Raw genomic sequence first — 27,182 nt, 5'->3', positions numbered from 1 at the left:
ATTAAAATTGTAATTATAGAAAATTATAATTTGTAGAATTTTTTAAATTAAATAAGTATTTTGAATATGTGCAGATTGAATTTTAAATCAACAATAGTAATTTTACTTATATTTTTAAATAAAATTAGAATGTCATAGAATTTTTATATTCTCTCTAGCATTCTTTTAAGTTGTCATAAAAGAACTTACGGTTAATAAAATAATTCTTTTTAATCTTTAAATACAAAACATCATAATTACATAAAATCGTAAAATATACAGTAATAAAATTTATAACAAAGCGTTTAAAATTTTCAAAAAAAGTATTATATGTTATACCTTAAATCATATGTTGGCATTAGTATATTTTATAAATATTTTTTTGCTTTCTTTATGTTTCATAACTTAAAAGATTTGAAGAAAAAGTACTTACATAATTTTGTAATTAATGCATACTTGTAATTAATGCATTTCACACATTTAAATTATGTATTAATTTAAATATATAATTATATAAATTATATATTTATCGTTATCATATGTATTCATATCACTTTCTCTGATGATATTAATGGAAAATTTACATTAAAAAAACTTTTCTTTTTTTCACTGCTAAATTGAAATTCACTGTGTTAAAACAAGAAATGTATTAAGTGTAAGCTTAATGTATTAAATGTATTAAATGTAAGCACTTTATAACAGTTTAAAAGAATGCTAGAGAAAATTCAATAACAGATCTTGTTTCGAGTCTATAGAAATAAATGATTATTTTCCTTCATTTAAAATTTAATCTATAATTATTAAAGAAATTCACATTATTGTATCAATTGTGACTGATACAATAGTATATTAATACTGACAATACATATATATTTTTTAATCATTCATATTTGCTGTTTAAATTACACATACAATTGTTCATACTGTTAATGCAGCTTTATTAAAATAATATTAATTAATTATATTATATGTAATTATATTATATTATATTAATTACATATGTATAATTAATAATATATTAAAGTTATATTAATAATATGTTTATTAAGACGGAATCAATATGTACATTAATTAACATGCATATTTTATAAAGATTGTAAAAATTATCTTTTTTAAATAATAAATAGCATGATGAAAAATATAATATAATTTTCTGTTAATATTTAAGATATGTACTTCTATATTAACATACGCGATATATTAATAGCTGTTCATATGTATTTTTATATAAAAAAACAACACAAATGTATATATCGAAAATCTAAATAAATATGTATATGTGCAGATATTAAGTTACTTTTCTCTTCAAATTATGAAATTTATGAATATTTCAATAAATTTGCAGATATGCTGCACATTAGAGTGCATTTTTAGGCAAACAAAATCTATAAAAGAGGAGATAGGTTGTTCGCGAAATGGTCGAAGATTTGGGCGAAAACGGAAAAAGAGGGGGAAAAGGATGGAAACAGGGGGCTGAGAAAGGTTTGTATGGCAATGTGTAGGTAAACCTACATTGCAGAACGCACCCCCAGGAGGGACGGCGGCAGCGAGAGTGAACCCTGAGTTTGCAGGGGTTGGACAGAGAGGGCGAGGGTCGATATTGTGCTTGACAGATAGTTTCCCATAGCTCCGACAATCCATCATGGCCGGCACGCGGATACGTATTGGTTTTTGTGCAACGCGTCTTAGCTGTGAACCTCGAATTGAATATATTTTTTTCTCTACCAATCCTCTTGCGTAAAATTTGTTTTTGTGTGCTGCGCGGAATTTTAACATAAAATAGAGATACGTATATAATTAAATACTGTATTATAAATTCATATGTACATATTTTATATAAATTTTAATTTATAAAAAGTATAAGTCCATTTTTTCGGAAAAATCTTGCAAAACATTTTGCATTAACGTTAAAATAGTATCTTGTAGAGGTATATATTTTGTTTTAAAATATATATTTTTATACCTATTTCTTAATCTCGTAAATTTCTTCTCTCTCTCTCTCATCTCATATGAAGATTAAAGATATAATCTACCTCTATATTAGAACTGCAACGAATTATCAATTCATAGCACGTATTGACTCAAAACTACTTGTAAGCCGGTTGCTATACTTCGTGAAATCCAATCTTAACTTGATAGTTACAATTAATTTGATGCAATCCGTTAAATTCGTAATTGTTGAATGAATGACGACACCGATTATAGGGCTCTCCGACGGTAAAGTCTTTCTCATGAAAGCCTCAATAAACCTATGCATCACGTTGATATAAAGTAACGCAGTGATCATATCATTCAACTAGAATCGCTATTAGAATTTTTACTATTCGATTTATTATTTATTTATGACGTCATTGATTCGCAATTCCAACGGATGAACATTTACAAACGACTCGAATCATTCTTCGTGTATACGATTAAAACCTAATTTCAATGATAATAATTGCTTTGGCGGAGTCATCGAAGCGTCGACACTGGATGGATGATGGTGCGGGGTAGATTATAACAGTGCACACACAGAAAGAGAGGTAGAGAGAACGGACGAACGGGTGCATAAACCATCCCGCGAATTACTGAGAGAAAGCATAACAGATACACGTGTCTTGGCGGCTCCGCTTTGCGACACATGATTCATGGGGATCGTGATACGTTTTTTACACCTGCGACAGCTTTATTGGAAATTCTAATGGAGAGGGTCCACCGTGAAGAGTGACACGAGACCTCAAGGCAATGCACCTCGGATCGACTAAAATAGGCCGATCAGGTCTTATTTCTTGCCGTAGAACCTTGCCATCATCAGGCATCAATTGCGTTAAATCGAAACACATTGACCCGCTGACACGTGCGCGCGCGCGTGCAAAGAGTAAAATAATCTTGGCGATTAAATATAAAAAAAATATTATAATAAATAAAAGTTACATTATGTAATTTTATGCTATTTTTACAACTTATATCTATTTCTTTCTTCGCGTTTTGATGGTATAATTCGTAAAATGATCATAAATCTACAATAATAAAAAAATATACTTAAATCACAATTAATATTAGATCGATGATCTGCACGATAACTATATCTTTCTACTTATTTATCTTGAGTCATATGTACAATAATCTTTATTTATTTTTCTCTCTTTCCTTTTCTTTTTTCTTTCTCTCTTTAGACTTGATAAAAAGTATGTTTGTTACCAAAATAGATTTAATATGTTTCGTAAGTAAATATTTTCAAAAGTGACAGCAATAATGGAGAGATAGTTGAGCATTGATCATTAAGTGATAAAGTAGAATTTTAATCCATCATTTAGCAGTTTTTGAATCACGATTCATCAGCCACGCGAAAGAAGAGGCCTAAAGTGATAGTCGGTGTAGGACAAACAGACGATTCTGAAGTGGCGAATGCTATAGAAATGGTGGGGATACAGCCGCATACGTACACAGATGCGACGACTCCAAGTAGAAGAGATAGCCAGTTTCGACTGAGCAGTGGGGTAGACGATTAAGTGGTGGGGAGAAGAAGAGGAAAGGGTAGGACGGCCGGGGGCGGGCGCGCGCCACAATTCAACGAGACAGCCGCACTCACCACATCTGGCGAGCGACTGCCACACTATCGGCCTATATTCAAAATTTCAATCTTCCTTCCGAATTAAACAGCGGCTAATGCCACAAATTAGCTATAGCGATCTATCTGATAGAAACATAACGCAAATAAAAAATATCACGGAGAAGATTATGAGAAAAATTTTCAATTCAAATTTTATAACTTTATTGTAATAGCTAAAAAATTATTGTTTTTACAAGACTCCATATTATTTTATTAGTAATATAATAAAACTTTAATAATGGATAAAGAAATAAAAATTTCGAAATTTTAACAAATTAAATATTGAGAATAAATAATAAACTCTATGAACTAATCGCATGTGAAAAAGAAAGTACATGCTATTAAAAAGACTTACTATTAAAATGTCAATGAAATTTTGCATAAAACGTAAAAACTCGTTTAAAGTCTTATCTGTGATGAGCAAAGAGAGCTCCGCCTCCTCAACCGCCCCCTCCGCCCCGATGCTACCCTGGAGTGCCCCCCGTTTGACCAACTGGCTACTACGTCACACATGCTTCTGCTTAGAGCCGCCAACTCCGAAGGCTCTCCTCTCAGGCCGGCTCAGTGAGTTACGAGTTGCGTCCGGGTTCGCCGTACGAGCGATAACGGGGGCGTCAATCGAATCGCGATTGGGAGAGGATTCTACCTCGTGCACGCTCTTCCCTCCTTGTCTTTCTCGGCTACAGGCAACAGGTTTGAATTTATGGGACAATAAAGAGTGTGGTGCGTAGTGCGCGTGTCTCTCTCTCTCTCTCGCTCTCGCTCTCTGTCTCTCTGTTTCTCTATTTCTCTCTTTTCCTTCCTTTACGCATTTCTTTCCCGCTCTAGGCCGCCCTTTCTCTCCTGTCCTTTCGTTGTGAAAAGAGTGAGCGGCGAAGACTATCAAACTCTCATAAAACTGTCAGCCGCGGCCACCGGGCTGACTTATGTGCGCCCCTTCCTTAGCCGCGGTTGGAGAACCACACGCTTTCAGGTTGAATCCGCACCTCTCGCGCAACGAACGCGATTCCATCGCAAACTTCTTAACGAAAGATCGGACGTACGATCTCCGCGGTCTAGGAAAAAAGCGATCGAAAGTGAATCTTGGACTCATGGTCCAGCGTTACAATATGCAAGTACAGCAATCCGCACTTGTAAAACGTAAAACTTTTCTTCCGTCTCCTGATCAGAAAGAGATGCGATACGTATGATCGAGCTAAAATGGATTCGCGACGGATGAAATCGGCGAAGATACGGTGATATTAATAGGCGAATCGTTTTCGGTCGATCAGTAAGGAACAATCGCACCTCGGTGTGCCGTACCACCCCTTTTCTTTTTCATCTGTCTTCACCGCGAGGCTATACAGTAGGGGGCGCGTGCGCGCATAGCCCCCCTCGCAAAGCGAACGGAAGACTGCTTCTTGGTGACGTCGCGGCTAGAAGGCTGCAGAGGAGAACGAGAGAGCGATCGAGATACTTCTCCCCCACCAGCGGTTTCAGGGCTCCCGAATATCTCTCCATTAGCCCCCCTGACGGTGCTATCCCCTCTCCTTGACCCCTCTCTCGCTCTCTTTCTCTCTCTTACGCACACCCCTCTCATCGGTTCCTGTCACGTCGGGTAGCAGCCGGGCAACACTACCATACGACGAGCGCCAGCGGCAGCGGAGACTCGACGGAGACGCAAGGAACGGGGTTGAAGAATCGTACGCCGACGGAGAGACCAATCAAGGTTTGACGAACGGCAGGGATTGGTCGAGGCGCTCCTCTGACACGCAGAGAGCGCGGGCACGTGACAAGCTACCGCACACACCGGCCTTCCGTTGGATCGCGGCGAGGCCTTCAGTACGATACCAACCACCCTTCGCGCACGCAACAAGAACGGCCAACTCGCGCGGGTGAACACTCTTCACCCTTTGCCGTGGTCGAGCCTCTGCTGTTGCCTTTTGCCTTTGCCGCGATATAAAGCCGTCTGTTAAGTGCAACACCTGTGACAACGTTGAAGCGCAATTAATCATCGCGTGAATAATTTTAATGCGCGCACATATGTGTTACCTCGCATGTTACTTCATTGAGGAACGACTACGCAAGGTCATCTTCAATGGGGCGCCTCGATAAGCTGTTCGTTACGCGCTACTGCACGGTGGGCCCACGAGTTCTCTGTAGGTAATCGCGCGACTCCTGAGATCGTAAAGAAGCAGAAGACAGTTTTATAGCCCAGGCCCACGTGGCCCTCATAAACTTGACTCGCAGGTCGGTTCGAATTCAGGCTCGACCCGCCTGCCGCCAGACGTCTGCCTCTCTCTCTATTAGTCCTGAACCCCTCGTTCATTATCGAATCGCTTAGGGACGTGTTTCTCTCGCGTGTAACAGGTCGTGATAGCTGTGAATCGTTCGACGAACAAGGTGAAGCTTGTCGCGGAGCAGCTGATCACGTGTGTAGCCCAGCGATTTTTTTCATTGCGATTTTCGTCATTGCCGCGCGACGATGGATTTCTATACTTAATGACGAGGCGCGTTGTTCAGCCGCCTAATCCGGATGAGCACAACATCAGTGTTTTCGTGAATGACGGAACGTAGACGTGCAAAATTATTGGTATAGTGACGTTGACGGCGGGTGAAGGTACGTGAAGAATGAGTTCCTATCAGTTCGTCAACTCGCTCGCATCATGCTACGCGGGTCAACAGTCACAGCAGCAGCCGAGACCGACCGCGAATTCACCTGGAGAACCGATGCAGGCAGCATCGCCGGCCGGTGGCGAATATTACAATCCGAATGCAGCGTCTACCAGCTATCCCGCGCCCTGCTACTCACCTCAACAGCATTATCCTCAGCATCCTTATGCCACGCCGGCGTCGGGCATGCAGCATCCAGCACCGGCAGGGATGATAGACTATACTCAACTGCAACCACAGCCTCGGCTAAATGCGACCACAACGTCACAGCAACACGGTATGCACGCTCAACAGTCACAACACCATCAGCAACCGCATCATCCTCAGCAACTTCACGCGGATCCAACGACGCCTCTTCTGCAGGGTGCCTCGGCACCGTCAGCACCGTCAACGTCCAGCTGCAAATATGCTGATTCGACATCGTCCACCAGTGTGGCGTCTCCTCAAGATTTAACCACGTCTACTTCGAGAAATAGCCCAACGCCTTTAGTGGCACCCGGTACGAGTAAAGCCGCATCAGGATTGACTTCACCGCCTGGTAGCTCGTCAAGGTCGTCCGTGGCTGCGTCCGCTGCCTCACCACCCAGCGGTAGCTCGAGGGGCGTCGGCGAGGGAAATTCAACGCTGACAACAGCATCTTCCGCTTCGTCGCCCGCTTCCTCTACATCCAGCACCTCTAGCACGGGTAACAATTCGTCCAACAAGGGGAACTCTTCCGGCACTAACCCGCCTCAAATATATCCATGGATGAAAAGGGTTCACATTGGTCAGAGTAAGTCGTTCATCTATCGTATCTTTTAAATTCTGTTATCGCTAAAAATGGTACGGGTCTTCAAGACACATCTTCCGTTTCTTTTCTCGTTTCTGAATAAAAAAGCACTTTGCTCTTGATCTTATTAAAACGGCAAATGAGAAAATTAATAACAATTAAATTATTACATTGTTAGGATTATAACTACGTACAATTATAAAATTTCTAGATATTTTATTTTACTTTAAATTTAAACTTTTAAATGTGATATACGATTTAAAGTTTCGGTTAATATGTTAATATATACATATAACGCATATATTTTTTTTCTAAACTTTCGAAATGCCATCCACCTACTAAAAGCATACAGATACTAAATTACAGCAAAAATATACGAGTCCACATATTATAAATCTATTTAATTTTGATAATAGCAATCTCCGCTTAAATGTTATATTTTGTGTTTTAACGCGCGCGGTAAACACAGGAATATATAAATTTCGACATTTATCGAAATACCGCTTAATTTAAAACGCAAATATCTATTTGTTTGTAGATATTTATTTATTTTTTATCATGCTTTAAGTGCAACGACGTATTAATTTGCGTAATGCGGCCTTCTGTGATGTAATTTTTATGCAAGAAGATTAGGAAAAATATTGAATTGGAAATAACTAACTTTAGTAGATTCTACGAATACTCGGAATTCAGTCTAAAGGTGAATCGGTTGTTACATAAAAGTAATGAAACAACAATTAATAAATTACAATATCTGACGTCAAAACGCAGATTACGTAAATATTGCTTAGAAGGATATCATATATGAATATATTTTATCGTGAAATAATTACAAATATCTTCAGAGTAACAGTAAAGTATGAATTTCGTCAACATAGATGTTGCAAAAAATAATAAAATTTAATCGCGAAATAGATATAATCAAATTTAACTCTATTGAAAAATGTAAAACACTTGATAAAACAGCTTTCTGATTTTAATTTATATACTAAATATAGAAGATATTTTGTATCTTGTTGAGTATATAATTGTTAAATACTATACGAACACACACAATATTGGATGAAATATAATTTAGCATTCGCCAAGTGCGACATGTTACTGTATTGATATTCTTACCGCATATCAAGAGAAAACAAATAAGAGATGAGACTAAGAAACGAAGACGGGTTAATAACATATTGAGCAGACGATTAGCGATTACATACTCGGAATAAATACTCAATAAACGCATCAAAACCGCCGGCACAAAACGACTCGTGACTCGTGCTCTCTATCTACGCTCGATCAAGCATATATGCGGAAATGAGCTCGCGGTTCGAGATACGGACGAAAAGCAGTGCGGGGGTGCGGTCAGAACGGATAACAGTAATTCAGTGGGGACCAAGACTAGATTCACCTGCCCCCGTGGTTCAAAGAAGATAAAACAGCCCAGCGCGCTGGTCGCGCTCACATTAGTCGCCCCGCGTGATTTACTGCGCGGCCAGTATGATTCAGTCAGCGGGGAATTTGACGAAGAATTAATGGTATTATGATATCGTGTGTAACTCTATGTATGTGCGCCCGGGCCATAAATCAGGCTGCATTGTAAGGCGCGGGGGGTTGCCTTCTCCTTCTAGTTCTCTCGGGTTAGCTCGAACGAGGGCCTCAGATCGTTCGGCTCGGCCCCCAAACGGGATACGCGGCTCAGATCTTTCTTGTACAAGTTTCGGCTTCCTCTCCCAATCGTTCGCATCATGCCCGCCTGGTTAATGTAGCATCCTTTTACTTCGGCTTACGTCTCCCGCGCGATTATTTCGCGTATGCCTCGGTCCGCGAGAAGCGAAAGGTACGAGCAGACTCGCCGCCTTATACACTGGTTATAGTAATATCATATTATAAAAACAGGGACTTGTGTATGTGCATATTTAGCATGATATGGATCTCAACGACCTTAACAATTAATAAGTTCCAATTTTAGTGGAATTCCAGCTATAATTAAACTTCGAAGCAATATTCGATAGTAATGCAAAAATTTGAGATTGCTAGTGAATTATAATTAATTATTATAACGCGATAACGCTGATAATAATTAAACAAAGGAATAAAAAATAAATTTATACGTCAAGCAAATAAAAGATAAATTTTTTAGGAGTCTAAAAAACATTGGGTATATATATAGTATAGTCTATAGTGCATAATACCATTATAAATTCTACTAACATAAAAATAATTACTGCATAGCAAAGAATAGCAGCGAAGTAAAATCATAAATCTTCCGCGAATGCATGGAATGCAATGATCCTGAGAAACGCGCTTGAAATAGTTATCAAGGACTATTGACCTATTCTTCTAATATCTGTCTAAGATTTGTCTTTTGATGTGTCTTCAATGCAAAACCTTTGTCTAAACTGTTAGCATTTATTTACTGATGAAAAGAACTTTTTTCATTTGTATCTCGGTTGAAATTCAAGAACGTTTTCTTTTGTAAAGTAAATTCTTAAATAGAAATGAAATAAAGAAAATAAATTCTTAAAATCTATTTCAAATTTGAAATAGATTAATGATTGTTGTAATAAACTTGCACTTGAAACAATTATGTAAGATTTATGAAAATTATTCGAATAAACATACGGAAATCAAAACTGCATACAAAATAATAGACCAGTTAAAAATAAAAAACAAATAATTCACATCCACATTAAGAGGAAAATAATTGATTCGTCGAGGTTAATGCTCACTAACAGAAGACATTCCGTTTAGACTTCATCCAGCCGTTCCGACGCTTTTGAACTGATGCATAAACGTCTGAACACTAGATTTGAACAAATAAACTACTTATTAATAGCCAAAAGAATGAATAAGAGAATCTGGCTTACTCGAAATAGTACATTATTGTATGACTACTTTGCTACTTTGCCCTATGTGAGAGAAGAAATATTTTTTATTAAAATATATATAATTATTGTTTTTAACATACTTATTTACATTATTCTATGATACGTAAACAAGCAACGAAATCTTAGTCACATATATCCTCCACGTTAAGAATATTTTAATAAATACATTTTTTTTTTCAATTAAATAATAGATATATATAATTTAGTTTAAACACAAATATTTCATTAACATCGAAACTTCATAAAATATTATTTATAATTTTATAAATGATTTATTTAGAGCGTTTAATTAAATTTAAAAAAAATTATCGTTACGCAAATGATAGCATATATATTTATGGATTGTTGGTGTAAGTAATCGGGAGAAAACGAGAAAGAGAGAGAGGAAAGATATTTTAAAAGGGACAAAGTGTGATTAGACAAGTGGAAGGCAGATTTACTTTATAGGAAGTGTAATAACACACTGATTATTCTTCTACAAACACAGTTGACGTAAGAGAGCTGCGAGAAAAAGAATTATACCCTTCTTTAAATCGTATCAATAGCAAAAAGCATCACAGTCTTTGATTTTATTTTATTGTAAGAGAGTTTTATCCTCAGCATGTCGCGTTTGCCAACGCGTCTCAAATTTCTCATCGTTTTAAATCATCATTCTAACTATTTGTCAAATGTCGGAAGATACTCTTTAATAAAAATTGAGAAATGTTTATATAAATCTAGAATAATGTCTTGCATTCTTTTATAAATTATCATGCTATTTTGGAAATTGTACAAATTATCTGGAATACGTCCTTGCTGCTGGCAAAAGCACGCAGCTATAAACATGTGGGTCATCTTTGGGATAAGTAGCAAGTTCGAGATAGGTCCGAGATAAGTAGCTATCATCTGACGAGCAGCAAACTCGAATAAACATGCAATTGATGCGTAAAATGAACAGTTCTGCAGTTTATTTCCGAAATATCGACCTCGCATGCATGCGAGTGGGCGCCGCAGCCCCTGTTTAGATAAGCAGAAGGTCGTTTTCGTCATGGAGTCTGTAATTATGGGCCGATCATTCCGCCATAAATAAGGATGTGCGGAGCGCCGCGAGGAAAGGCACGTTTCTGTGTCCCGATTGATAGATGGCTACCAAACGTGATTCCCAACGTACGAATCCCCCACGCCGGAAGGGTAGACAGTCGAACCAGTGGAACTGGATCTCACTTAATGCCCTTAGCACATTTACACGTCATAAATATGTGATAGTTGGCGGAACAATTTTCTTGTCGAGGAATGGCGTCTACAAATGATTTAAATGAACCATGATATTATGTCAAGCTTTCTTGATTGCCATTTTATTCAATTAATTTGTCATAATTCTACACGCGCTAAAGTTCTGTATATTTATACTAATAATCGAAGAGTAGAAAAACGGCTTTTTATTTATTGCATTCTACGTATTGGATTTTGATATGGTGCAGATAAAATAAGTACAGTGCCTCAAGCAAACATATGCACGCATGTACGTACGGTTACGGCGCACTAACAGGAGAGGGAGATACGAGGACGTGCTTCAAAGAACTGGTTTTACTAACCACATAGCATACTGCATTTTTACGCCGACGAAAATGTTTTTATTCCGAGATGCTTAATCAATCCACGCCATACGTACAACTGTTCTAAGGCATTAGGGTTAGCAAAATCTAGGATTGTTCGTCATCGTCTAAAAATAATTTCACGATCATATTTCTTTAGAAAATTCACATTGAGTAGGTGTATTTTTCCTCACGCTTTATAAATATTGTTTGTAAAGTTAATTGGTAATTTAGTAATAAACAATAATGAACAATGCTAAAGAAAAGAAATATTATTGTTACTATTTTATTAAATTTAATGATATGACCTACAAAATAGTGACCACACGAAAAATAATATTATTAAATTATTAGTATCATTTGTCTCCCATGACTAATACGTAAATGCTGTATGTAGCATACATATGTATACGTATAATGTTAATTGGTTTTAAATCAGCGAAACATACTGTATTTTAAAATTTAATAATTCATGATTTCATCATTTTTCATTCATGCTTCTCATTTATGAATGTGTGGCATCAGTTGAAGCGAAATGTGTCGTACAAAGAGAAGAAAGTTATCATCGTACTGCAGTTTGCGTATAACCGCGGGAAGAGCGCGAATCACTTATTAGGACATAAATTTTCATTGCAAGCGCCTAGTGCAAACGGGATGAGCCGATGGGGTAATGGATGTATGCCGGGGGCGAAGTGGGCCGCCTGTTGCTGCATGGCCCGGTCGCCACGGGGATCCTTGATCCTTATGCTCCTGCAGTCGCCCTTTCGGCCGACAAACCCTCCCCGAGGAGAAGATTCCCTCTTCTGAAAATTTACGAGCTAACGCTGAATGGCGTAGTAAAGGGCGATGCCGCCGGTACACACATTTCGTGGTTTTGTCACGACGCGTGAATCGAAAAACTGCTCTGCAAAAATAACCGCAAGTATTTTGTTTTCCTTCACCATATATCACGAGATTTTTCCAGATTTCGAGAAAATGTTTCACGCTACTAACATCGCACTGATTACATCCCTAATACCTTTTGCGCTATAGAGAGGGGCGAAGAAAGAGAATGGGAGATGCACGTACTTAAAACATTGTTTGATAACGGAATACAACGTCAATTAAAAGTATTGATAATATAAATCTGATTTAACTAGCCTTTGAAATAAACCAATTCCATAACCATATCTCTTTTATATTAAATTACAGCACTGAGATAACTATATTAAACATAAATGATCACGTATCTATAATTTTATGGATACGTTTATAGATGCGTTTCCCACGTGTTATTAATACATATCGTGATAACATTTCTGCACCTTCTAGGAGTTTCACTAATGATTATTAACAACCCTCGTTCCGCGACGGGCGATTATTGCGAGCTATCGTAATGCAAGAGTCGTGCGGGAAGCGTCATCGTCCGTCGCGACAACTCGATTTAGAAGATACACACAAGTTGCATGCAATGTATAATAGTCGCATATATACCGGCCAGAGCCCGGCCATGCCAGTGATAAATAAATCACGCGAAGATCAACGGTTCTGTGCACTTACATCATCCTTTTAAAATGTACAGCCTAATGTGATGTAATCAAATTCTCGGCCGTTTTGCTCTGACCGCCGCGAAACAAACTCTACCGTGAAATATATCCCGCGTAAATCAGATGTAGATATTTGTCATTCGTTGCTATTAGTTAAAATACTCAGACGTTCCCTCTTCTTATAGGTATACACATAAATTATTAAATTCAAATAACTATATTTAATTATAAGCTAAATAATTCTCAGTTTTTTCATAAATAAGTAAGTAACATTATACATATAAGAACAAGGAATTTATATAACTTTTCCAAAATTATTTTGCTCCGTATAATTGCGACAATAATATCTCACGTAAATTAATTACATGTACTTGAAACAAATTTCAACTTAAACGATTAGATAAAAATTAAATATAAATTGACATATTATCAATGAAATAATGAAATAATATGTTTATATTAAATCATATACATGTAATTTGCTGTGTCGGATGGTATAACATATTTTATCTAGTAATTTAAAAAACATATTGATGTAAACTTTTATATTGAAATTTTCTTGTGAAAGAATGTAATTAATGCCGAGCATATCCTTGAAAATGTAATTATTATCCATATTATTTTCTTAGATGTGAACATCGTTAACGTCAATACAACTCTTTCTACTAAGATTTATTTTTTCAAGAGAACTGACATAGACTTTTTCCACGCCTCAATTACCTAATTACTCTGATGCTCCAATCCATGAAAGTATAAACGCGCATTTTGTCATGGCAAGTGCCTCGCACGGAATCACGCTCAGCAGACAACTCCCCTTTTTGCTTCTGGTGCAACTATTTCGGTCCTACTCGTTCAACTCATCGAAAGTAACGGAGAGAAAATATCTTCTTCTACGGAAGCTTTTTATAAAAGAAATTTAAAGAAGCCCTTCATCTCAAACATATCAAAAGAAAAGTATAACTACCGGAATTTCCACACGTTATACATTATTTATTTAAACGAGAATTATTTATATATTTAATTCTTTTAATAAGATTTGAAATAAAAATAACTTGTGTATGAATATTTATTGCTGTTAATAAAATATTCTTGCTGGACATTTATTGGTAAGCCTGTAATTATTTATGAGAAAAGAATTATTACTCAAAGATATGCAATAATCGCAACATCGTTACGCTGAGAAAATCATAAGCGAAGATAGATTTTGGACGGGAACAGCTTTATTCCGCGGCGATGCTCTGGGTAAAGCGTGTTTGGGTGGTGTAGAGGCGGTCCTACGTACACCCCAGCGACTCGGGACCATAAATAAATGCTTGCGCGAGGCTTACGTACTAGCACGAGGCGTTCTGAGGGCTTGCGGCACCACTCGTGTGGGGTAACTAGGAGGAACGCCATGGACGATCAGAACGGACAGCCTCCTAAGAGGAGCAACCTAACATAGGAACATAGGTACTGCATGATTCATAGAGGACGTGGTGTAGAGTTCGGAAAGGGACACGCGCTTCCGATGAGATTTATCCGCCCGACACGACGAATGTTACGCGAAACGAGGGACAAATGGCGTTTGTCGCAGCTGTCGATGGTCGGGATTTTATGACACTTTTGGTGGATGAAATGTTACCGCCGCACATAATAATCTTGTGTATGAATATATCTTCAAAAGATAAAAAATTACAAGTGCATTATTGTTAAAACGTAGTCTGATTATATTTGCCGCTTTCACTTTATTCACGATTTTCTACAGCGCAAAATGAGAGGCTCGACGCGTCGAGCTTATCGAAAGAAATATATAAGTATGCGAGCCCGTCGAATGAAAATTACGCATTTGCATTTTCTCCTAGCTCTCAATGGGAATAAATCAATTCGCAAGGTGACACGCACGAAATGTATATATGCATGCACGTACACGCGTACGCGACTTCGCGCGCTTGTGTGTTTTTGTTCGACCTTAGGCAGCTCGCATCACCGCGACGCACTGTACTCAGACACGTAGAGAGTCGCAGCTGACTGTATTGTTCCCGCTGAAGGTAAGTCATTAATTTTCCCAGCGGCAGGAACGCTCTACGCGGTCCAATACACGTACGTCGCGAACACACGCGTATACGTGTGTCCGAATGGCCATACGAACATTTATGGAACGCCGCGCGCCGATGCCTACTTCGCGTGGTAATAGCGGTATATTCCTGCGCATGATTATTATCAATTAACAATTTAAGAGTCTCTAAACAGGCTATTGTCGGACTCTCTCAATGGGCCATCTTAAGTTCGAGAGGCCGAACTTCGATCCTTCATCGGTCCTTCATCGGTTCACGCTGGTAGGGTTGATGGAATTCCCATTGTCTCTCTTAATTGTTACTAATCAAAATTGTGTCCCTCGATTTTGAGGAACTCGCTTCCGGTGTTTTGGAACGTTGGTTATGAGATACGGTGGTATTGCAAAGACGCGGTAAGATGGAACAATGTCCATGAGGGATTATCCGAAATCGGACAAGAAGAGGGCCATCGGTCCAAATGATATGCGTGTGTACCCTCGAAGGAAGATAATGCATTCGGAAGGTTGTCGGTAGGTTTGAGTCGCGTGTGTCGGACGCGACGGTCGGACCGTCGCCTGATGGATGGAGACGCGTAGTCTCTATCCCTATTCTTCCTCAATCCGAGGGCCCCTCCGCCGTCCCTCCTCCAATATATACACGCGCGATCACGTCTTCTGCCTCTCTTTCATTCGGATGTATAAAGTAACCCCTCGGAGAGACGACAGTTTCTTGCGCGAGCGGACTCGTGCGCACACATACGAACGCGTAAGTATACACTCGCGGATTCAATCCATGCGGCGAGAGAATGGATAATATGTTATTCTCGATTCTATCAATCCCGCGAGATGACCTAGTGTAAAAGAGGAGGATCTAATTTTAGTCGAATGACGGTTAAGCGAGTAGACACACGACAGATTTATCGAAAAGCGATAAAGATCAGCATACTTTCGACTGCTCTCCTTGCGTAATATTTAAAATTTAAACCGATCGAACTTTGTACGCGCAACTTAAACTTTGCATAGCATCTTCGCGCAACGGATACTCGCTGTTTCGCATTCGGCAGGACATTCCGGAGTTCAAGGTCATCAGGACTTCGAGGCACGTACCTCAATATTCTCATGGTTCATGCGCCATGTATAAAAGAGACGAAAGAAAGACTGTACTGGCTTTTGTATGCTGTCAGCGAGTACAAAGTGCAAAATGAAGGAAGGGAGGTAGACGTGCACGACGGTGGGGACGACGAGGCGTTAATTGAATTTGAGTCCGCGCGGATTATTGTGAAGCGTTTAAAGCGGCCAGAAACAAACCTATTTGCGTCAGAGAGCTTTCTCGTGGAAGATAACAAATGATCCGCGGAACGTCCGCCGCGCAAACTTCGGCATAAAAGCTTCAGCAAGGCTGCCACTCTCTTTCTCCCCTTTTCTGCATCCCTCCCCCTTCCTCCTCCGTTTTCGCACCCTACGTTCTTTCGTCACCTCGTTTCGAGCATCTCTCTTCCAACTGAATCCAGCCCTTGAAAACCACTTGATACTCCCATTTTAAATTGAAAAGCAATAGTTTTTGAATCTATTTATAACTGTCCGATACATCCAATTGCATGCGAACGATGCATCTGATAGAAGTCGTTGACCCAATTCGAATATCGCATCCCTTTTTCTGTAAATGAATTTTCCGCGGTAAGAGAATTTCTACCAATTCTATCACCGCCATTCTTCGTGACAGAACACGTCCGCTTGACCTACTTACATCGCGCATCTATCTTTTAATTTTAGCGATGCTTATAAAACGTCACGTAAAAATAACAAACATGTGACACCCTCATTAACGTAACGGAGGAAATCCCCTGAGCTATGATTGAGCGTAACAGTCGCCAATAAAAGGATTTCCATGCTCCACGAGTAGAGCAGAAATTAATAGATCCTTTTGAAAGAGCGACTAGCATCGTGTATCCCCGAAGATTTATAACCGGCAACTTTCCGCGGTGTGGTCCGGGCGTGTCAGCTGTATACCGATCGAAATAGATCCCGCGGATTCCGGTCTGAGCTCTCGAGGCGACAGGTCTCAGTGTCCGAACGTTTGGTAACAGGTGGATCGTAGACACCTAGAAGCCCGATCAGCTCACGATCATCTAACGTCGTTCCCAGTCGTCTTCCTCGTCGTGGAATGTTGGACCGTTTGATTTCGCTCGAGGAAGGCCGATCTTCGGCGTGCGATTGGCCGTCAGCTGCGCAAGTACGGGTAGGTCACAAATCAGCTCTGAGCGGAGACTGACTGACAGAGCGCGCGGTGCCGCGTGTAGATAAATTTAAATTGTGCGTGGATTACGTTTGCTATATATCGCTAGACTCGACGTAACGTTTCGACGAAAATTCATGAGCGCCACTGGCTATTCACACTGGCGGCGAGCCAGACGGAGGCGTGCGGATCTGATAATCTCCTATCATTGCTCCGACATCGGTGGGCCTTACATATAACTTAAGTCTTTACCTCGTATACAAATCGGCACGAATCTACGTCCTAGCAAGGATAAGAATTATGAAACAAATTATTATGACGACAAATTATTATAGCCTTCATATTTTACAATTAGATAATTATCCGACAATGGAACACGCGCGATTGCAATGCTAATTTTCGTAAAGGCATTAAATTTGTTAACATATCCTATGATTAAATCTACTTTTCTTGTTTACGTAATTTTTGTGTGGGACAAGAGATTATTTTAAAAATAAAATTTTTTCGTATAGCTTGTTAAAACAAATAAGAATATTTCCACAACGAGCAAAGTCTTGTACCGTGAATATGTCGAAATTGAAATTATATTAAGTTTTTAAAAATATACATATGTGTAATATATATAAATATACAAATAATAACTTTCCTTCTTGTTGTTATTCCGTGGAATTTGCAGAATAAAAAAAATTAAGCAAGACACTGACTACAAGCCTGTCATTAGTAACTCGGACAGAGCAGAAAACGAAGACGAGATATGCCAGCCACGCGATACACTAGCTGAATGTCTCAGCTGAAACAGTGACAACTTTTAAGGGGACACTATCTTGTACAGTCGAACATAAGATCTTGAAACCTTAGACCACCTATGCTATACCGATGCAATCGTAATTGCATAATAGCCGCGGTGAACTGCTCGGGTTATTTATGAACCTCTCATTTTCTTTTGTCAGTAGTACCGATGTTGCTTGGATGCAGACGGTGTTAGATATTGTAATTCTGAGCATCGTCCGACCTTTATCACAGGATTTGCATTGTAAATGGAATCATCTCGTTTCCATTATGCAATTAATTTCTACATATTGAAATGCATAAGAATTTAAATAAAGTTCAGACATTTTTAAAAAGCATTCCATTTTCTTCTCGCATTGATCCTTTCACAAGTACCACAGCCGCATGAATACTAATTTGAACTAAGTTAAACATACGATTTTGAAGAAGCAACGGTATATACAAGAGTTACATAGGACAACTATCGAAAATTTCAGAAACTTTCTTGGATGCGCTTCCTGCACGTATGTGCACAAGTGCTTCACCGTAAAAATTTTAAAACTGCTAAGTAAAGCATAGACGATCGAACTTGTACGTGATTAAACTCACTTAAACGCGATTCATTAATACCGTGAGAAATTGGTGTCTGATATATCTAATGGTAACGAGATTTGAAACAATTCCCCCGCTGTTCATTACGTCGCGAAACTTACAGATTTTTATTAGTTTCTTTGGGATTCTTAAATCGATCGTAGAGATGGAAAGAATTGATACGGCCGTACTTGAGCTCTCGTATCAGATAACCATTCAGATATATGTCGGGGGTTGAGGGTAGCAAAAGAGTTCTATATATACTTTCGTGGAACTTGCTCCCGACCGACATACTGAGCTTTATACCTATACGTTTACACAAACGCACACGTCGCATACCTATCTACTCGCACTCGCGGAATGCAATACAGCACGGTTGCGATCACGAGATATTTTGATTCCTTTCTCAGCACCTAATCTATAATCTATCACGAATAACGATATATAATATTTCTGATCTACACAATTGACAAAGTCAATTTGAATACCCACGCATTACTTCATAAGCAAGCAAACAAACGATAAAATAATAATAGATATATTTCTTTTCATTTGGATTACGTATAAAAGAATAGTTTAAATATTTCAAATGTGTTAAAGTATTATTATTAATGCATAGACTTTAGTACAAAATTTCTTCTGCATATATAAATTACACTTTAACAAATCTTACTTTCAAAAGAATAATATTCTCTCTTCATTATATTCTCTTTAATAATAACAAATTATTTCTAGCTAATTACATATATTGCTAATATATGTACAACTTTCGAATATTTAAATGTAATTATATTCTTAGTAGTGTTTATATTTTAATTTAAAAATTTCTTTTACATACGTTATTCTTTCCTTTTACCACGGATAATTTGAAAGGACTTACATATTGCGTATATAGCAAGTAAAACTTGTGCATTCAAGAACCGAAGGAGTCGCGACAAAGAAGAGTTCGAGTGTATATTAAAAACCAAGAAGATCAAAATCAGGCATACCGGGAACACGCCATGGAGTCGCGCGGGATTTTATCCCAGTCACGTGTTACTCAGCCTTAACCAGCCGATCTGTCAGTCAAGCAGACGGAGCAGTCGTCAGACTGGCAGTCGGTGACACGTTTGGTACAGGGTTCGGTGCAAATACACGCGCACTCCGCGTTCTATTAAGAGCGAGGCACGAAAAGGCTAGACGACACGAGGTGACATCGAGATGGGTGACACGACATGGCCCTGCGCTTAGCCCGCCTCAGTCTTACAACGACGACAACTATGCGCACCTCTTCGGCCCGCACATCTCTCATTGCGTGATAGACGCGCTGAACGTTTTTATTTCAATCTTTATCTGTGTGTTCGCTAAGGCTGCTTGTGCGTCTCGATGAGAAACTCAAGGACCTTACATCACTAACTTAATCGTGATTGTATGGATAACTTGTAAAGAAATGCGTTTAATTTTATTATAGCGACATTGACTATTGCTTGGATTAAAACATTAAGTAATTTATTAGTTAGATAATATACAGGTGAGGGAAAAGACACAGAAGATATATAATAATATCTTTTTATGTATCTTTTCTAATTTATCATGTAAATTTGGATATTTAAGATGAATTAATTACTGATTCTTGATAATTACAACGGCTAATTATACTGCAGTAAATAAGATAAATAACATAGCGTGATTGATTGGCTAATAACGCAATTGATTGTCGAACGCAATGTTGCTCGATTGGCTCTTGTATATAAATAATTACTTACTCTTTTGGTTATGTAAGTAATAAATTTATAATCTCTTTCCGATCAATTATTTCCTGAAGAAAGTAAAATTATAAGAAAATCTTCCGCATTTCCCATGGGAGTGGATTGACAAATGAATGTACGAAGTGCTCTCATTGCATCTGCTTAAGATTCAATGCGATTACGAAATTTATTACCAAGAGATATATAACGCAAGTCATGCGTATGATTACGGAAATTCAAGTTACAATAACATATTGGCTCGTACTCCCCTCGATGCTTTAGAATTTATAGTGCGAGAATAACTACTGAGATCGCGCCAGATAGAATCTAAATGCTAATTAAACAGGTGTGCCTGACATGCGTGAAATTTAATCGGGTCAGCGATTACCGCGGTACTTTAATGCATCAAAAGGTATGGTCACTAAAAATAATAAATCATGGGTACATCGAAGATAAAATAATATTCAGCGATTTAATACACATACACACATACACACATGCACATACAATTATATCATTCTGAGATTATTACTCCTGCGCATGTTCTTTAGGGATGATAAAAACTCCGAACCTGTTATAGACATCAAGCAAAGCGTTGTGAGCGTATCGAGATCTCTCTTGTGGTATTAGTTGGAAGAATTAACATGGCGCGCCTAAGAAACATATTTCAATCGCATATGAGCATCGTAGAGAGCTTTCTCACCAGCCTTCACCGAGTACATTCCTTCACACACCAACGTATATTCGTATATTGTATGGATGTCGGCGAAATACCAATAGCACAATTTATTACCAAAAGAACGAGAATGCATGTTTCAAAAAAGCATCTATTCTTACAGTGTATGTAGTATTTTATAATAATTTTATTTAACAAAACAGAAAAAAGAGAAAGAGATGTATGTAATTATATTTACAATGTTACCGCGAGAATGCAGATATACAATAATGAGACAATAAAATAAATTAAAAGAACTTCGATAATCGTGCGATAGTAAACTTAATAAAAATCAAAAAATATATAAGCTCACGAATTGTGAAGAATGAAAGAACTGAAGAAATTTTGCAATTCTCATTACTAAATTATTTTTAGTTAGCGAACTGGAGTATTCTATAATAATGCGAGTGACCGAAAAAGGAATTCCGTTTGTCTGTTACAAAACGGGTAGGTGCACCGGATAAACGATATGCAGACCGAACGAGTCCGTGTCCAGACAACCAGAACACTATTTATTAAAAAGTCAGGCCACACGACCCAGCGACGTGTTACATCGGGAGGAAAGCGATAACACCGGACGAAGGGTCCTGTCATTAAGCCCGGTAGGAGCTTCGTTGTTCAACGCTCACTGGTTGCCATCCTCTGCGAAAACGCTTTTCACTCTCGTGAAAGTGCCCAGTCCATGCTGCTCAGAGCCGTGGAATGAATCTTTAAACGTACTGTTATCAATGTTATGTGCGTAAACGCTCGAAATACTGGATAATTACACATGCAAAAGAGCTATATATTCTGGACAATGGGAAATATTTATTCGCATTCTTTTTCTTGTTCTTCTTCTTCTTCAACTTATCATACATTTCATTATCTTGCATTTTTGCTCGTATGCATACACGATCAGTACGAGTCAGCAGAGATTTATTTAAATCGCTCATTTATTGCGCGATTATTGCTACTTGTACTTTCTATTCATTGTCAGTTGCATCTTTACATATTTGTACGACTCTCGTCAATTTTTCCCTCTTGACCTGCGCTATTACTGGCTGTCTATAGCTATAAACGAGCCGGCTCTTTAATATCCGCGATGATCCGTGCTCACAACAAACCTGAAGATATATACGAACGAATAGCACCCTTGTTCACGTAACACCTGCTGAAGCAACGAACCGAAGCAACGAAGCCTATATTAGTGCCGCGGAGGGAAAGGGTAAAAATTATTAGTATATATCGACTATATATAAATATGATACAGGTGCTATATGCAATTTACACGAACATTTTCAACAATAAGATTGTAAAGCAATGAAAGACCATCTGCGTCAATTAAATTTAAGAAATATTATTTTTTTCGTATTTAACTTGTAAAAATTGTGATACATAAGACATATTTATTATTTTATCCTTTTAATTTCTAGTGAATGATATTATGTTTTCTTTTCTATTTGACGCAACACTGTGTCATAAATTACCATCTCAGAAAAAAAAAACAATTTACATAACGGTATATTGTATTAAATTATGATTGCATCAATTTGATATAATGATGATTCATGCGACGATTATACCATATTTCAAATGACATTGAAGCTAAGTCAAAGCTCATTTCTGGCGTTGTTCTGTGCAGTCAGTGGCAATTTTTGCAAAGGAAGTAGGTGTAACAGGCGGAGTATCGTAATAATAGCGTTGCAAAATTATTTATGGCCAAGGCGTGCAAAGCAAATAGGTAAAACAGCTGGCAAGTTGACCAGTTCGCAATCCACAGTAGCACTGGCGGAGGCATTAACCACAACTCGTTGAAATAATTAACGAGATCGTCACGCGTTGCACGCGCTCGGACCTTCAGTAATATGCATCGCCCGTGCTTTTTATTCAATCTTTCGCACTTTTCCACTCGTAACCCTGTCCGCCGCGATAAGATCCGCGGCTGAAAAAAAACGCGATTCATTTTAAACATTACATTTCATATATATGTAAATTACTATTTGAAGATATTTGATACGCGCAGCAAGGAATAAATGTAACAATCTATCTCTCTCGATCGGTCTTATCTCTTTATCAGTTTCTTTTAATAAACCCATATTTATGCCATCTACATTTGTGTTCGTCTCACGAAATGACAAAAAATTCTTTATTTCTAGGCACGGTGAACGCGAACGGTGAGACGAAACGACAAAGGACCTCGTACACCAGGTATCAGACGTTGGAGCTGGAGAAAGAGTTTCACTTCAACCGCTATCTGACGAGGCGGCGTCGCATTGAGATCGCGCATGCTCTCTGTCTTACGGAACGTCAGATAAAGATCTGGTTCCAGAATCGGCGTATGAAGTGGAAGAAGGAGCACAAGATGGCGAGCATGAACATCGTGCCGTACCACATGTCGCCGTATGGGCACCCTTACCAGTTCGCGCCCCACCCCGGCCAGTTCGCTCACTTGGCCACATAGGACGAGTTCTCGCCCGCCGAGCTCGGAGCACACGCTGTCCGGTTCCCCGGGATGTACGGCGAGCAGAACTTCTAAAAGGCTTTTTTCCGCCTTAGATCCCGCGCTACGTCACGACGCTGTCACTTGTGACTTGGCGGGGTCGAGGAGGGACTTCACTTCCAGTAGGACACGTGGTGCGTTCCGCTGATTCCGCAAATGCGCCGATGGTTGGATTGTCGACAGAGGGGAGCGAGAGATCGTATCCTTCTTTCGTATGTTAACGTACTTAAATTATCTACGCGTTTATTCTGCTTAGCTATCGGAAGGAGAGCTCCGTCGAGGAGACATAGAAGAGAGAAAAATTGTTCCCTTCCTGAAGCTGAGCACAAACAATCCGTTCTCGCTCGCTTTCGGTCTGCGGACACGCAAGTACTGTCACTGTACGACTTCGAAGTTGAAGAAAAGCCAAAATTTTCTGCATATATTGCGCCGTGCGCCCGACTTAATAGACTGGACGCGCTCCGAGGGGCTCTCACGCACGTGATTACAAGATATTAATAATGGTATTAACGATGCGGATGAGAGACCACCTCAGCGGGTGAGATAAAGCCGAATCTCTAGTTTAAGGTGTAGAAATCAGCGATCTAAGTAATTAATTAATCAAATAACGAATTAATTATCTTGTCTTGGCTGCACACTGTTTCACGTGAAATAGATCATCGATTGATTAAAAACGAAATTGGAGGATGTGCTTGTGTATTTATTTATTGTTTCTTCTTCTCTACGTCATTCTCTTATTTAGTCCTTTCCGAACGTACTCGTGGAAAAAGGCTCTACAAAAGACACGAAGTAATTTCAAGAAAAACATATTTTTACGTTAAAGTCTCTGTATCATAGTTCGTAAGACGCCTATTAACGCTTAAATTATTCTTCATTGGTCTTGAAGGGAGAAGTGACCTTTAGAAATCTATATTGATTGCGTATAAATTATGCTGGCTTTTTAAATGAAGTATTCTTAGAAAATAAAAAATGGTGGGACGCGGCAACTACATTAATAGAATAATAATGAGATATTCGTACAGCATAATTTGCATGTGATTTAAATTGTAGTTAATATCTACAAAAAAAATCGTAACTAAAAATTTTTACATCCGTGTATTTATAATATATATCTGTAATATTATAATATTATATATAATATAAATAATATTTTATAATATTATAATATTTTTTATATCAAATGCCAGATCTTATTTCCTCTTCTTATACCCTTTTGTTTTACACGGTTATGCAATGTTAAAAGTTACTAAAAAAAATAATATATTCTGACATAACAAATCTTTTCTGAAAATTAATTTTCGTGTCGTGCGATTTGCATTTGTTTTATTCTAGAATATTATTTTATTAATGAAACGGTGAACAGCTACGACTCTGCATCTCTTTGTACATAATTTGCAGCATAATGTAACCAATGTCTCCTTGGAGCAGCCACGTTGTTCCTATATTGTCGATACGTAGGGAAATCTCGCGCGGATAATTACTAATTCATTTTATTCTACCGCATCAAGCATTTTATCACGATGATTGATACAACAAATGAAGTACTATTGTTTCTCGCGCATCGACTATAGTAACTTTAATCCACATAGGAACTTATTAGTTTCCATAACCATAGTTTTAAAAAATCCGAGCTATTAAATAAAAAAAAAGAAAGAAAAAGAAAAGGAAATGTTTCGTGCGGTCGAACGGGATAAATGGCCCCGGATGCATTGTGAGTACGTCTGACTTCAATGGTGCAATGTATGTGCATGTAGCGCTAAATATCTAACGCAAAAAATTGCATGCACGTGCTGCCTGATTACGCGTATTTATCGGCGCAGGATATACATAAACGTGTGGTTGAGTGTAACAAGAGAAACGTATTGATTCAATAAAGAGAAAGATCCAAGAAAAAGATTGAGTATCGACTGGTTAACCGGGATGCAAGCGCAAATGTGTAAACTAATTAGGTAGTATTCGAGTAATTATCTTGTGATACGACAGAGAAGGAAAGCAGTCGCTCTAATGCTTATTAAATTGTCATAGCCGCGCGTTACGCGATGCAAATTCGGAAAAATACAGGGAATTTAGTATGTGTGTATGTTGTTCGAGATTCTAAGCGGTACAAGCAAGAGAGGAAACAAATAAAGAAGAGACCTTCTAGCTAGGCTAGTATTGAATTGTACATAATTATTAAATATATAGCGCGATATCGAACGAGACGTTATCATTGTACGAGGCGTTAACGAAAAAAGTCCTTCCTTTTGTCGTAATCATGAATTGATAAATTACATAAATCTTAAACAAGAAACTACTCACAATTAGACAATATTTTGCATTCAGTTAATTTGAAGTAAGTGAAATAATTTCCGAACCGTATTTAGATCCGTCGTTCAGAATGTATAAAAAATTATTTATTTCTTAGACTTACAAACATGCAGTCAGAAGCAACATAATTTCTTTTTCGTTATCGCCTAGTACACTATATGGATATTTAAATAAAGTATAGTGAGCATTATTATATTATTATTATTATCATTATCATTATTGAAATTCTTGATATTATCTTTATTATTGTATTGAGAGTGAGTCTGTTGCTTATGATTTGGTCGAGTGTTAATATTGTGTTTTATTTGTTTCGTTATTATTATTTTTTGTTGTTTACGCCGCGTGTCGTACAACACGTTCCGTACCTATGAATGATGTGCACAAATAATGCAAGATTTGCATTACTCTTTTACACGAGATCCATTGCGGGATACGTAGCCGTGCTATCTCGATGCTTATCGAAAATCGATTCAGAGTCGTTCACAGCCTGTGTCCGTAGTTTGGCGAAGTAAGAGACGGAATGGAAACTGCAAATATTTACTATTTATTCGTCAGGTGCAAAGAAATGCGTTCTCTCCAAGTTAAATTAAGCTCAAGTATTACTTTCGCGTAGCGTCACTCAAATGTTATTTCATTCCATGTAATATACGTAAAATAGCCTAACTAAAAATATTTACTTATTACATCTACGTAACCTAGAGCACCATACGTGTAAGATCCGTATAATTAAATATAATTTAAATTGTAATTATTAAATGGTATGACGTACAGAAATCATCGATGTCCATTTCTTTTCTGGAACCCGTGAGACCGGAAGAATTAATGCTCGCTATTTCGATAATGCTCTTAACGCAAGGCGCATATATAAAATTATTAAGTACATAATCATTTTATAAATTAGTTAAGTATGTTAATATGCGTAACAAAGAGAATTGGACCGGCAATGTTAATTATGACGCACGATAATTATTATGTTTATAATTGCTGATATGATACTTTAACGCGTCCGCTTTATTGCTCAAACGTGAAACATGATAACGTTCATGTTGAAGAATTGCGTGATGACCACGCCGGGTTATCTACACTGCGATACAGAGATTTCTCTTTACTAATAACACATCTCATTATTTTAATTAAGCAAACGTATTTGAGCTAAATCGTCCGCGGAAAACCAGATTATTAGTCAAATTTCAATTAACGACACTGACCTCAAATGGGATGATTAATTTTACATGAAATTAATTTTACATAAAATTAATTAGCCTTCCGGAGCTAATCGCGAAATTTAACCATCATCAACTTACATTCACATATACACGTTTGACCGTGGACAGTTCACATTTTAATATTTTA

At 38.0% G+C, this 27,182-nt stretch overlaps 1 protein-coding gene across 2 annotated transcripts; it reads left to right on the top strand.

Moving 5' to 3' along the window:
• Positions 1-4,157: 4,157 nt before the first annotated feature.
• On the top strand, positions 4,158-26,603 carry LOC139770480 (uncharacterized). Of its 2 annotated transcripts, XR_011717769.1 has the most exons (3): positions 4,158-6,998; positions 23,179-23,656; positions 23,779-26,603. XR_011717769.1 is itself a non-coding variant. In XM_071702461.1 (2 exons), the coding sequence occupies exons 1-2, from the start codon at positions 6,185-6,187 to the stop codon at positions 23,481-23,483; spliced, it is 1,119 nt and encodes a 372-aa protein (XP_071558562.1). In that variant the 5' UTR covers positions 4,158-6,184; the 3' UTR covers positions 23,484-26,603. The 2 variants fall into 2 exon arrangements, 1 of the variants encoding a protein (XP_071558562.1); XM_071702461.1 differs by having other exon boundaries at positions 23,179-26,603.
• The last annotated feature ends 579 nt before the right edge of the window (positions 26,604-27,182 follow it).

This window comes from Temnothorax nylanderi, unplaced genomic scaffold (assembly GCF_030848795.1).
Source record: "Temnothorax nylanderi isolate EJ_2023f unplaced genomic scaffold, tnyl_v1.0 TNYL_tig0030_pilon, whole genome shotgun sequence".
Classification (NCBI taxonomy): Eukaryota; Metazoa; Arthropoda; class Insecta; order Hymenoptera; family Formicidae; genus Temnothorax; species Temnothorax nylanderi.
The sequence above is the reverse complement of the archived record's forward strand: the minus strand, read 5'-3'. Positions and strand labels throughout refer to the sequence as shown.

Excerpts from the sequence above, each read along its gene's own strand:
- LOC139770480 (XM_071702461.1), top strand. The coding sequence starts at position 6,185 with ATGAGTTCCTATCAGTTCGTCAACTCGCTCGCATCATGCTACGCGGGT. Across the intron at positions 6,999-23,178 it reads AAGGGTTCACATTGGTCAGA|GCACGGTGAACGCGAACGGT; the intron begins GTAAGTCGTTCA and ends CTTTATTTCTAG.